This window comes from Artemia sp. Qi Xiang Cuo, chromosome 7 (assembly GCF_049724085.1).
Source record: "Artemia sp. Qi Xiang Cuo chromosome 7, ASM4972408v1, whole genome shotgun sequence".
NCBI lineage: Eukaryota > Metazoa > Arthropoda > Branchiopoda > Anostraca > Artemiidae > Artemia > Artemia sp. Qi Xiang Cuo.
Genome location: NC_142800.1, coordinates 70,438,679 through 70,453,146, shown reverse-complemented (window position 1 = coordinate 70,453,146; position 14,468 = coordinate 70,438,679). Strand labels below are relative to the sequence as shown.

The following is a 14,468-nucleotide window of genomic DNA, read 5'->3' as shown; positions in this document are numbered from 1 at the left end:
GCCTTATTTTCCCCATATGCATCCGAACAAAATTTTGATATAGCTATTTTTTTTTAAATAGTTCAAAGATCAGATGGAAAAATCTCCGGGGTCAATATACCCCCTCCACGAAACTCAGGGGAAGCGTTATAACTTATGCCCCGGGGATACATAAGGTTTCTGTGGAAGGGGCGGTCGTATAAACTTCGAAGGGTTCTGAAATGATTAGAAATTGAAAGTTTTAGTTCCCTTTTTAATAGTCGAAAGGGATCCAACGGCAACTAGCCTCCTCCCACCATCCCCAAGGCCATAAGGCTCCAATATTTTTTTACACAGAGGGACTTCATAAGGGATGGTCGTATAAACTTCGGAGGGGGCTCATTTGTTTGGAATTTGGAAATCATATTGCCCTTTTTAGGAGTCAAAAGTGATCGGAGGCAAAATAGCCCCCACGCCTTTTTTCCCCAAATGCATCCGATAAATTTTTAAAATTTCAAAACTCAGATAACAAAAACTCCGGGGTCAACACAAACCCCCAGAATACAAAGAAGGTGTTTCAAGTTATGCCCTGAGGCATATATGGTTCTTATGGAAGGCCTGCTCGTATAAAGTGCAGAGGGGGTTCGTTTGATTTTTCCCAAAACTCATTCGATAAAAATTTTTGATAGCTATTTTATTGAAAATAGTTCAATCACCAGATAATACAAACTCCCGGGTCGACATAACCTCCAGAGCCCAGTGGCAAGTGTTTTAAGTAATGCCCCTGAGAAATATAGAGCCTTATGTAAGGGGTGATCGTATAAACCTCAGAGGTAGCTCATTTGATTGGAAATTGAAAGTTTCAGTTACATTTTTAAGAGTCAAAAGTGATCGAAAGGCTACCCCTCCCAAATATCCTCTTTTCCTTAAATGTATCCAATCAATTTGAGATACTAGTTACCGTTTTAAGAGTTGAAAGTGAAAGAAGGGCATCTACCCCCTCCCCCCTCACAAACACTCTCTTTTCCCTAAACGCATTTAATAAAAATTTTGAGGTGGCCATTTTGTTTGAAATAGTCGAACGATCAGATAACAAACTTCGAGTTGACATACCCCACCCCCAGAGCCTGGTAGGAAGGGTTGTAAATTATGCTGAGGGCATATAAGGTTTATATGGAAGAGGTACACTTCGGAGGGGTTTCAAATGACTAAAAATTGAAAGTTCCGGCTCCAATTTTGAGAGTCAAAAGTAATCTGATGGCAACTAGTCCCCCCCCCCTCAACTGTCTTTTTCCCGAATACGTCCGATCGAATTTTTGAGATTTTTATTTTGTCTTAGAATAGATCAAAGATCATATAACAGAACTCAGAGGTTTACACAGCCCTGAAAACCCGGGGGCAAGTGCTTTAAACTATGACCCGAGGCATAAAAGGTTTTTGTATAAACTTCATTTGGGGCTCGTTGTATTGTAAATTGGAATTTTTAGTTCCCTTTTTAAGAAGCAAAAGTGGCGGGAAGGCAACTAGCCCTTCTGCGCTTTTTCCCCCAAATCCATTTTCCGAATTCGGCCCTTCGGGGCTTGTGATAGCCATTTTTCGAAATAAATATCTTATCTCAAAAAATATCTTATCTTGACGGAGTTTTTTAGATAGACGCTTTGTTAAAATAAGTAAAATGATCAGATAACAAAAACCCCAGGGTCAACCCAACCCATCAGAGCCCTGGGGCAAGTTTTTTATGTTATATCCTGGGGGCAAATAAGTTTCTTATGCAGGGGTTTTGAAAATAGTTCCAAGATCAGATAAGTCTATCAGCTCCTCTCCCCCCACTCAAAAACTTATGAACGTTATTGTATTGCAAAACTTAAAGGACCTGACCCCTGGCCTTCTCTGCATGGCCCGACACCACCACCCAAAAAACTTGATAACGAATTTTTATTCCAAAAATTATGGCAAATCACTCATAACCATCCACGGCCAGATTCCCCCCTCCGAAAAAATTAAATATTAACAATATTTTATTCCAAAACCTATAGAGCTGACTCCTGGTGTTCCATGGCCTGATACCCCTCCCTCCCCAGAAAAGTTATCAATGATTGATAAGTCATGGAATCTAGCCCATGGCTTTCCCTTAATGGCCCCGAGACCCCCCCTCCAAAAAAAAAATCAAATTTCCAATCAAATGAGCTACCTCTGAAGTTTATACGAGCCCCCCTTAAATAAAGCATAGATAATTTCGGAGACCACATTGCCTTTCCACGATGATAAAATAAAATTTCAAAATAGGGATAAAATCCTTTTTAATAGACAGTGTATAATAAATTTAACAAAAAATACCAGATATTTCGGTCACATATGCAGTGACCGTCATCAGTAGTAAAACTGTTTTATTTAAGTAGTAAAACTTAAATAAAAACCATATATGCCCCAGGGGCATAACTAAACCACTTGCCAATGGGCCTGGAGGTTGTGTCGATCCCCCGGACCTTTTGTTACCTGATGACTGAACTATTTTCAATAAAATGGATATGATAATTTTTTATCGTACAGGTTTGGGGGAAAAGAGCTTTGGGGAGGGGGAGCTAGTTGACCTTCGATCTTTTTTACTCTTAAAAGCGAACTATAACTTTCAACTTCCAAACAAATGAACCTCCTCTGAAGTTTATACGAGCAGGCCTTCCATAAGAGCCATATATGCCCTCAGGGCATATCTTACAACGCCTGCCCCTGGGTCCTGTTGGTTTGTCTCGACCCCGGAGTTTTTGTTATCTGATCTATCAACTATTTTTAAAAAAATTATTGGCTGCATTTTGAGAAAAAATGCCATGACCGCTATTTAACCTTCGATCACTTTTGACTCCTAAAAAAAGTACTATGATTTCCAATTTCCCATCAAATGAGCCCCCTCCGAATTTTGTATGACCATCCCTTCCTCATGAAGTCCCTCTGTGAAAAAAATAAATATTGGCGGCTTATGGCCTTAGGGATGGTGGGGGGGGGGCTACTTGCCATCTTTGATTTTGACTTTAAAAAAGGGAACTAGACTCTAACTGTTTACTTTTGACTCTAAAAAAGGGAACTAGAAATTTTAATTTCTGATCATTTGAATCCCCTTCGAAGTTTCAACGACTGCATCTTCCATAAGAACTTTATATACCTCCGGGGCATAAGTTAAACTCCTCCCACGGGTTTTGTGGGGGAGGTTATTTTGATTCCAATTTTTTTCGTTTCATCAGTAGTGGAAGCCCTTATACTCCGGGGGGGGGAGTTCATATATGGGCATTGAATACTAACGGGTGTGACGCAACACGCTCATTAAATACAACCGGGACATGTGACATCATGAGACTGCTGAGAATTCCAGCAATGAATTTACGTAATTTCTATTATGACACAATTTCACCCCGTGAACATTTCATGATAGCATATTATCATAAATTTGCAGGCAGGATGATGTGTAATTAATACAGACATGAATTACATTAAACTTAAAAAGGTCCGCTTGTGTAAGAATTCATGACAGAAAAACCAATAGGCTCTTTAGGAATTTAAAATGTATCTGTGCACAGTTGCCAGAACAAAGGAAACGTCAGAGATTAATTGACATTTAGGTAAGTCTGAGAAGATGGTGAGTCTTAGGGAATATGAAATAAATGCTAGAATATTAAGCAGGACTCTAAAGAAATAGAAATTTGTGACTTGACGCTAAAAAAAAAGTTGAAGGTAATAGACTCTTCACTATCAAGATGACCCTGTGACTTGAACTAGCTTTACTTCTCAACTTTTTTCTGTATAATACACAAGTACCATCGAGCAGTGTTGTCAATATAAAATATACAGTAAAAGACATTGAAATTTATGACTTAACACTAAAAGATTTGAAAGTAATAGACTCATCACTATCAAAATGACCTTGTGACTTGACCTAGATTTACTTCTCGACTCTGTTCTGTATAATACAAAAGTACCATCGAGCAGTTTTGTCGATATAAAATAAGCAATAAAAGATATAAAAATTTGTGACTTAACGCTAAACCTCCAAGGTCCCCTCTCCCCAACCTCCAAGGGGGCCCCCTCCCTCCACATTTTGCCCCCCCCCCCTTATTATCTCATACTTTTTTGAGCATTCTCCTTCTAAACTAGCTACAATAACACTATTTTACCCTATACTATTAGTATTTTCAAGTGTTTTGGTAGCCTTGATGGACCATCCTCCTTCTACACTAGCTACAATAACAACATTTTACTCTATATTATTAGTATTTTAAAGGGTTTTGGTAGCCTTGATGGAGCATTCTCCTTATAAACTAGCTACAATAGCAACATTTTACCCTATTTTATTAGTATTTTCAAGGGTTTTGGTAGCCTTGATGGAGCATTTTCCTACTAAACTAGCTACAATAGCAACATTATACCCTATATAATTAGTATTTTCAAGGGTTTTTAGTAGCCTTGATGGAGCATTCTCCTTCTAAACTAGTTACAATTGCAACATTTTACCCTATACTATTAGTATTTTCAATGGTTTTGGTAGCCTTAATGGAGCATTCCCCTTCTAAACTAGCTACAATAGCAACATTTTACCCTATATTATTAGTATTTTCAAGGGTTTTGGGTAGCCTTGATGGAACATTTTCCTTCTAAACTAGTTACAACAACAATATTTTACCCTATACTATTAGTATTTTCAAGGGTTTTTGGTTGTCTTGATGGAGCATTCTCCTTCCAAACTAGCTACAATAGCAACATTTCACCCTAAATTATTAGTATTTTCAAGGGTTTTTGATAGCCTAGGTGGAGCATTTTCCTTCTAAACTAGCTACAATAGCAACATTTTACCCTGTATTATTAGTATTTTCAAGGGTTTTTGGTAGCCTTGATGGAACATTTTCCTTCTAAACTAGCGACAAAACCAATATTTTACCCTATATTATTAGTATTTTCAAAGGTTTCTGGTAGCCATGATGGAACATTCTCCGTCTAAACTAGCTACAATAGCAACATTTTACCCTATACTATTAGAATTTTCAAGGGTTTTGATAGCCTTGATGGAGTATTTTCCTTCTAAACTAGCTACAATAACAACATTTTATCATATACTATTAGTATTTTCAAGGGTTTTCTTAGCCTTGATGGAGCCTTCTCCTTCTAAACTAGCTACAATAGCAACACTTTACCCTATATTATTAGTATTTTCAAGGGTTTTTGGTGGCGTTCATGAGCATTTTCCTTCTAAACTAGCTACAATAGCAACATTCTACCCAATACTATTAGTATTTTCAAGGGTTTTGGTAGCCTTAACGGAGCGTTTTTCTTCTAAACTAGCTACAGTAACAACATTTTACGCTAAACAATTAGTATTTTCATGGGTTTTGGTAATCTTTTTTCACTCCCAACTTTACTTTACGACTTTTTACATACCCCAACACCAAGCAATACTTCTTTTTTAATATTCTATTTAAGAAAGTTCTTTTCTTAATATTCCTCCTAAACGTAATTTACAAGTTGAAGTACTCATCTCTTTTCACTCCCAACATTACTTTACGACTTTTTGCATACCCCAAGACCAAGAAATACTTTACAAAAGGCTTTATTATATTATTTCAGATAAAGTTCTGTTCTTAATATTCCTCCTAAGCCTGTTTTACAAGTTAAAGTACTCATCTTTTTTCACCCCCAACATTACTTTAAGACTTTTTGCATACCCAAGCACCAAGAAATACTTTTCAAAAGGCTTTATTATATTATTTCAGATCAAGTTCTTTTCTTAATATTCCTCCTTAACTTGTTTTAAAAATTGAAGTCCACATCTTTTTTCAATCCCAACATAACTTTACGACTTTTTTTTAAGAAATTTGAGTTTTGGTTTTCAGAAATGAAACATCCATATTTAAAATATATCTGGTTTTATTAATAATATTTGATTTTCTAATAAAGCTGGGTTTTAGTTTTCAGAAATAAGAACAACCACGTTTAAAATACATGTGATTTTATTGATCTCTTCTGAATTTTCTCAATAGTTCTGAGTTTTCACAACGAAGTGAAGAAAATTTCAAGTTATCTTCTGAATTTTCTCAAAGAAAAGAAAAAAGCTATAGTCCAATTCTAACTTTTGAGAGACATGCAAAAAAGTTAGGTTAATTTAGGTTCACTTAGAGTGGCGCACCACTCTAAGTGAACCTCTATTAACCTTGCTTTTTTGCATGTCTCTCTCACGATGACTGTGTGTCTGAGCGGGTGTGCTTCAGAAGAGAACTTAAACTTTTTTTCACTTTATTGGGAAAACTTAGAATTAAAGTGGAACTTTTTATCTTCAGAGGAGAACTTGAACTTTTCATCACTTCTTTCAGAAAACTCAGAATTAAAATGGAACTCGTTATCTTCATGGCGAATATTCACAATCATTTTAAAACTTTTTTCTATCTTTAATAAGAAATTTAGAACGGAATTTAATTTTTTTTTCGTCTCTTTGAGAAAAATCAGAATTGAAGTGGAATTTTTTATTTTCTCGGAAAAAAAAAATAGAATTGATCTATAACTTATTTCTCTTCATCTAGAAAATTCAGAAAAGAACTTCAATTCTCCTTCAATTCGCTGAGAAAACTAGAAAATAAAGCAAAACTTATTATATTCACTACGAGCGTACACTATTAAATAGCAAACTACTTCTATCTTCCATTGGTAAGATTTCTGCGAGACTTTACTTGTCTTATGCACTTGAGAAAATCGTAAACTGACTAGTAACATACTTCTTTTTATTCAGAAAATACAAAACAGATGAAAAAACTCACACGTATTTTAAACATGTTTGTTCATATTTCTGAAAACTAAAACCCAGCTTTATTAAGAAAAAACAATATTATTATTAAAATCAGACGTATTTTAAACGGGGATGTTCGTATTTCTGAAAATTAAAACCCACTTTATTAAAAAATCAAATATTATACATAAAATCAGATGTATCTTAAACATGGTTGTTCTAATTTCTGAAAACTAAAACCCAACTTTACTAAAAAATTAATTATTATAAATAAGATCATATATTTTTCAAATGGAGACGTTTTATTTCTGAAAACCAAAATCTCACTTTATTAAAAAAAAGTCGAAAAGTTCTGTTGGGATTGAAGAAAGATGTTTACTTTAGTTTTTAAAACAAGCCAAGGAGGAATATTAAGAAAATAACTGGATCTGAAAGAATATGATAAAGCCTTTTGAAAAGTATTACTTGGTGTTGGGACATGCAAAAAGTCGTAAAGTAATGTTGGGGGTGAAAAAAGATGAGTACTTCAACTTGTAAAACAGGTTTAGGAGGAACATTAAGAAAAGAACTTGTTCTGGAATACTATAATAAAGCCTTTTGAAAGTATTGCTTGGTGTTGGGGTATACAAAAAGTCGTAAAGTAATGTTGGGGACGAAAAAAAAAGAGTACTTCAACTTGTAAAACAGGTTTAGGAGGGATATTACGAAAAGAACTTGTTCTGAAATAATATAATAAAGTCTTTTGAAAAGAATTTATTGGTGTTGGGGTATATAAAAAGTCGTAAAGTAATGTTGGGAGTGAAAAAAGATGAGTACTTCAACTTGTAAAACACGTTTAGGAGGAATATTAAGAAAAGAACTTGTTCTGAAATAATATAATAAACCCTTTGAAAAATATTGCTTGGTGTTGGGGTATGTAAAAAGTCGGAAAGTAATTTTGGGATTGAAAAGCGATTACCAAAACCCATGAAAATACTAAAAGTATAGGGTAAAATGTTGCTATTGTAGCTAGTTTAGAAGGAAAATGCTCAACCAAGGCTACCAATTACCCTTGAAAATGTTAATAATATAGGGTAAATTGTTGCAATTGTAGCTAGTTTAGAAGGAGAAACACTCGATCAAGGCTACCAAAGCCCTTGAAAATACTAAAAGTATATGGGAAAATGTTTTTATTGTAGCTAGCTTAGAAGGAGAATACTCCATCAAGGCTATCAAAACCCTTGAAAATACTAATAGTATAGGGTAAAATGTTGCTATTGTAGCTAGTTTATAAGAAGAATGCTTCATCAAGGCTACCAAAAACCCTTGGAAATACTAATAATATAGGGTAAAATGTTGCTATTTTAGCTAGTTTAGAAGGAGAATGTTCCATCAAGGCTACCAAAAACCCTTGAAAATACTAATAATATATGGAAAAATGTTGCTGTTATAGCTAGTTTAGAAGAAAAATGCTCAATCAAGGCTATCAAATACCTTTGCAAATACTAATAATATAGGGTAAAATTGCTAGCTATTGTAGCTAGTTTAGAAGGAGAATGCTCTATCTAGACTACAAAAACCCATGAAAATACTAATAATGTAGGGTAAAATGTTGCTATTATAGCTAGTTCAGACGGAGAATGCTCCATCAAGAATACCAAAAACCCTTGAAGATACTAATAATATAGGCTAAACTGTTGCTAGTGTAGCTAGCTTAGAAGGAGAGTGCTATATCAAGGCTACCAAAACCCTTGAAAATACTAATAGTATAGGGTTAAATGTTGTTATTGTAACTAGTTTAGAAGGAGAATGCCCCCATCAAGGCTACCAAAAACCCTTGCAAATACTAATAATATAGGGTAACATGTTGTTATTTTAGGTAGTTTAGAAGGAGAATGCTCCATCAAGGCTACCAAAACCCTTGAAAATACTAATAGTATATGGTAAAATGTTGTTATTGTAGCTAGTTTAGAAGAAGAATGGTCCATCAAGGCTACCAAAAAACCCTGCAAAATACTAATAATATAGGGTAAAATGTTGCTGTTGTAGCTAGTTTAGAAGGAGAATGCTCCATCAAGGCTACCAAAACCCTTGAAAATACTGATAGTATATGGTAAAATGTTGTTGTTGTAGCTAGTTTAGAAGGGGAATGCTAAAAAAAGTAGCAAAAAAAATTGGGGGGGGGGGGTGCACCCAAAAAGGTGGAGGGAGGGAGCCCCCTTGGAGATTGAGGAGAGGGGTCCTTGGAGGTTATGCATTAAGTCACAAATTTCTATCTCTTTTATTGCTTATTTTATATTGACAACACTGCTCGATGGTACTTGTGTATTATACAGAACACAGTCGAGAAGTAAAGCTAGGTCAAGTCACAAGGTCATCTTGATAGTGATGAGTCTATTATTTTCAATTTTTTTAGCGTTAAGTCACAAATTTCTATCTCTTTTATTGTATATTTTATATTGACAACACTGCTCGATGGAACTTGTGTATTATACAGAACACAGTCGAGAAATAAAGCTAGGTCAAGTCATAAGGTCGTCTTGATAGTGAAGAGTCTATTACTTTCAACGTTTTTAGCGTTAAGTCACAAATTTCTATCTCTTTAGAGTCCCACTCAATATTCTAGCATTTATGTCATATTCCCTAAGACTCACCATCTTCTCAGATTTACCCAAATTTCAATTAATTTCTGACGTTTCCTTTGTTCTGGCAACTGTGCACAGATACATTTTAAATTCCTATGAAGCCTATTGATTTTTCTGTCATGAATTCTCACACAATAGGTTCAACGTAATTTATGTCTGTATTAATTACACATCATCCTGCCTGCAAATTTATGATAATATGCTGTCATGGAATGCTCACGGGTGAAATTGTGTCATAACAGAAATTACGTAAATTCATTGCTGAAATTCTCAGAAGTCTGATGATGTCACATGTCCCGGTTGTATTCAATGAGCGGGTTGCGTCACTCCCGTTAGTATTCAATGCCCGTATATGGACTCCCTTCCAGAGTATAAGGGCTTCCCCTACTTTCATCGTTGGACTATTTCAAACAAAATGGTCATCTCAAAATTTTGGTTGGATGCATTTGGGGAAAAGAGGGTGTGGGGATGGGGTATATACCCGCCGATAACTGTTGATGACTCTTAAAAAGGTAAGCGAATAAAAGGTAATCAAAGGAACCTCCTCCGAAGTTTATAAGACCAACCCTTCCATAAAAACGTTTTATGCCGCCAGGGCATAGTTTATAATACTTGCCAACAGGTTCTGGGGGGGGGGGCTGTTTTATCCCTGGAGTTTTTTTATATATGATCTTTGGTCTATTTTGAACAAAATGGCTAGATATGAAATTCGATTGGCCACATTTGGGAAAAAGAGGGATAGAGGGACTAGTTGCCATCGGCGAAAAGATACATTATGGCGAAAGATACACTACTCCAGATATCTACATTTTCGCTATTCGTCATGTACTTTCTCATTTCTGCATAGTTAGTATTTTTCTGAAATTCATGCCAGGTCCCCAGAAAATCCCCCCCCCCCCCCTATGAGTATGAGTCCTGAAGGAAGCAAATATATACCCCCCCTCCCTCTATATGAAGAAGTTTTCGGGATGAATTATGATTGGGCTTATCTTTGAACAGGATTTAGTTTAAACAAGTTTTTTTTGCTATCAAATATAGATGCAAAAAAAAGCCTATCTAGGATACAGTTGTTACAGGCTCCAGCAAATCGAAAATGTACTACTTCGTACCAAGTTATTCAAATTCTTGATAGAAATAGTAATTTAGAACTTCTGAATAAGTTTGAATATTTTGTCTTACAGTTTCCTTTCGTAACATAATAGGCTAATATTTTGTTATTCTCTTAGCTTCTCTTGGTTTCCAATCTAGCGAATATCAAATTTGTTTATTTTTCTCGTCCTTAGGATCTCTGACTTAACAAAAGGAATGGGAAATACAACAGCAAGGAATTCTTAATAAGATCCCAAGGTTAATTATTTCCAGAGATCTCCTTTATTAGAAAGAATAGAAAAACGCTATCACATCCACGAGGACTGGACTTCTAAGATGTAGATTGAATTTTATTATGAACAGAACAAGAGTTATTATTAGTTCAGTTCACTATGGAAATGACGTAAGAATCTCTTTGGCATTCACATTTACTTTTGAATTAAAATCAACTTGGTGGACTGAGATGAAAAAGTTGAGAGCCATGGCTAATTGGAGAAAAAGCCAAGATAGATAGTCTAAGTGAGAGGTAAAGCTGACTTAAGCTATTTTCAGAATTGTGTAAAAATGGTATGATTTCACTCGTTGATAGATAGTCTATCATCCATCCATCCTAGGGCACAACAATGGTAGATAGGCATGGAATAAGGGTAATTCAAAAAGTATATGAGTTCTATGAGCCATTATTTGCAAAGATACCTCTGACCAATTGTAAAACTAAATCAGAAATGAGATTCAGTTCAATTGATATACACTTATCCAGTTGCTCTAAAAGCTTTAAAAAAATTATTGGCTCCTACCAAAAAAATAGAAATTTTTCAGGTCTAAACATAAAAACATGGATGGTCATGACAGAGGAAGTTATCCTTGAACAATTATTTTTAAAAAATAAGTGTTTTTTCCAATGAAAGTAAAAAATTAAATCTATACCTAAAACGGAGAGAAATTATTGTGCATATCAGGGGTATGCCCCATCTCAATCACCCACTTTTATATGCTATTAAAAGCATTCAGTTGGTAGCTGTAACGTTTTAAATACCAATTTCCTTTCATAATATCTTAACCGAAGAATTTAGTCGTTTAAAGCAAATGTATATCAATAAGTCCTTCCATTTTTTGTAGCATTTTGAAAAATAATTTTTATCCCATTTCCATTGCCCTTGTGTTAGAGCATTTATTATTGAAATATTGAAAAAAATTTAATCTTAAAATTGAAAAAATGATGGGGGGGGGGGGAGTCGTGCGTCCTAAAAAAAGAATCCTTTTATGCTATATTTATCCTTTTTAGGTGACGTGTATTTCTAGCTGCGTAGCATAATCCACGTGCACGTGTATATTTCCTGTTTTCTTTTCAGAATGGCGACTTCCTACAGTCCAAAAAATCCATACATACAGGCATTGAACGTGCCAACCTATTATGCAAGGAGCAGTTCTCCTCTACCTTATGCTCGCACATACGAAACACCGCGATTAACGACAACAGTCACGGTAAGCCTGTTTGAACTACTCTTGAGCCAAACTATTGTCATACTTGTCAATACGAACTGAAAATGGGAAGATGTATTTCGAATTGTGTGTTTATTTTCCATAGTAGCAACCACAGCTCACACAAAATTAATATCACAGGGCTAATTAATCTTTACTTATAAGAGTGTTGCTAAACCTCTCCCCCCCCCCCGCCTAAATTCCTCTAAACGATTGGAGAGTGATTGACGTTTTATTGAAAACAATATGTATTTTAAGCACTATGACTTTTATTGTTCAATTAATTTAAAAATCTTTTCCACAAAAGAAGTTTTTCCAAGAAAAGTGAAGAGCTCCATTAAGCCAAAAATGAGCAGAAATAAATTCAAATAGCCTTCCAAGGGTCAAACTACCAGAAATCATCACGAATAAATAAATAAAGCTCAAACGAACAGAAATTATAATAAATAAACGAGTCAAACTTAAAACGAGCAGAAACTAAGATGAGTAGGGCTCCCACTTCCTATGCCTTCTAAAGACCAGCAGACAATTTGTACCGTATTGAAAACGATCCTTATTCCACTCTAAAACTTTCTATTCTTCATAATAACTTTAAAAAAAACTCTGACATCTACTGACATCTCTGAAGTCCGATTTCTTACAACGATTTCTACTAAGCTTAAAACTTTTGGTTTTCTATCTTAAGGTTTTTGAATTGTAGTAATCCCTTGTCAAAATAGTACGAATATTTTTCCAATTTCCATTTTTTTTGCTCTTTCAGTAATTTAATTTAAGCTTTTCCGTGCATGAAGTTTTCCATATATATATATATATATGTATATATATATATATATATATATATATATATATATATATATATATATATATATATATATATATATATATATATATATATATATATATATATATATATATATATATATATATATATATATATATATATATATATATATATATATATATATATATATATATATATATATATATATAATATATAATAATAATATAATAATATAATAGTATGTATTGAAAACCCGTCGTATACAGTAAACGTACAATGACAGAGTATACAAAAATACGAAAAGAGGAAACAAAACGATAATAATAACAACAAAAGCAACAACTTCTTAAATAGTATACAAAATAGTACGAAAAGTGGAAACTGAAAGATAGCATACTCAAAGATTACAACAGAAACAACAACTTCTTCGAAAATAGCAACAAAGACAACAACTTTTGAAAGGAGAAAAAAAAAAAAAAAAAAAAAAAAAAAAAAAAAAAAAAAAAAATGGAAACAAAAGGGAAAATTAAAAAAGCAAAATTGCCCACACGTGCTTTAGAATTGCTGGTTTTTTTTTTTGCCGGCTAATAAGTGTCTCAACAGCTAGATTTGGGTCCGCTAGGTTATAGCGCCGAATCAGAAAACTATTTTTTGTCCAAGGTTGAAGTTTTAGTAGGTACTTTGCAAAACGGAAAAATATAGAGCGGATTTTAGACTTTTCACGGTTTGCCAATAAATTCCAGAAAGGGGTTACATATAGTATATGTGGCAGAGCGGTAGCGTTGTAAATACTTTCCAGTAGTGGACGGTTAAATCTCAGAGTGGATTTAACGATCAAAGCATAGGAGCTGGATATTCGCCGTTCAAGATGTGAGATCAGGAGGGAACGGGTATGCTGTAATGAGGAACCTATTGGAAGCCCCAGATATACTATTTTATCAACTGGTTTTACTGAGCAATCACCTAGTGTGATATTAGTAGGAGGGTCATTCTTCCAATTATAAAGCAAAACTTCCAACTTTTGGGAGTTAAATCTCAGACCGACTTTCTCGTAGTTGGACTGCAGACATGAGAATATTTCTGAAAGGCGGTTAAGCGTCTGGCTGAGATTCAGCATGTCATTGGCATAGCATACTAGAGAGATGTCAATGGAACTGAGAATGCATGATGAAGGACAGCTGTCTTGAGGTTCAATAATGTAGTTATTGAAGAAATTGGGGGATAAAACTGCTCCCTGACGGGCACCTTTATGGACTGGTATCAAAGCTGACCGCGGGGCTGGCGGAAAGCCTTTATCGGGAGGGAGCTTGAGTCGCACGCGAAGGTGAGAATAAATATCACGGAAAGCCCGGATGATATTTGAGTTCACTCCTCTTTTAGCTGAATTTAGCAACATACGTGCATGAATCAATGAATCAAACACTCTCTGTAGGTCCAAGCCCCCGATCGCTAGACATTCTCCTGATTTGTTCGCATCCAGGAGTGTATATGCTACTACATGGAGTACTTCCACAGAACCAATGCCGCGTTAGAAACCAAATTGTCTTGGTGGACTGCAACACAGTTTTTCAAACTCATCTACAAATAAAAGTTCAAATAACTTGCAGAGAGTGGTAGCAACCGTGATTGGACGGAAAGAGGAGCATTGCATGGTAACTTTTCCTTTTTTAGGAACTGGCGTAAGATCTCCAATTGAGAAAGTGGTTGGGACAATACCCTGAATGAGGATAATCTGCATTAGGAGGGTTAAATGACTAATGAGAGCGGGCCCACC

General features: G+C 34.9%; 1 protein-coding gene across 1 annotated transcript in view; it reads left to right on the top strand.

Moving 5' to 3' along the window:
- Positions 1-14,468, top strand: part of LOC148950649 (uncharacterized) — a 198,124-nt gene that overhangs the window by 27,945 nt on the left and 155,711 nt on the right. Inside the window, exon 2 of the mRNA XM_089091913.1 lies at positions 11,784-11,916. Within this exon, the coding sequence (XP_088948039.1) occupies positions 11,785-11,916 (132 nt within the window). The 5' untranslated portion in view covers position 11,784. The remainder of the gene's footprint in view (positions 1-11,783; positions 11,917-14,468) is intronic.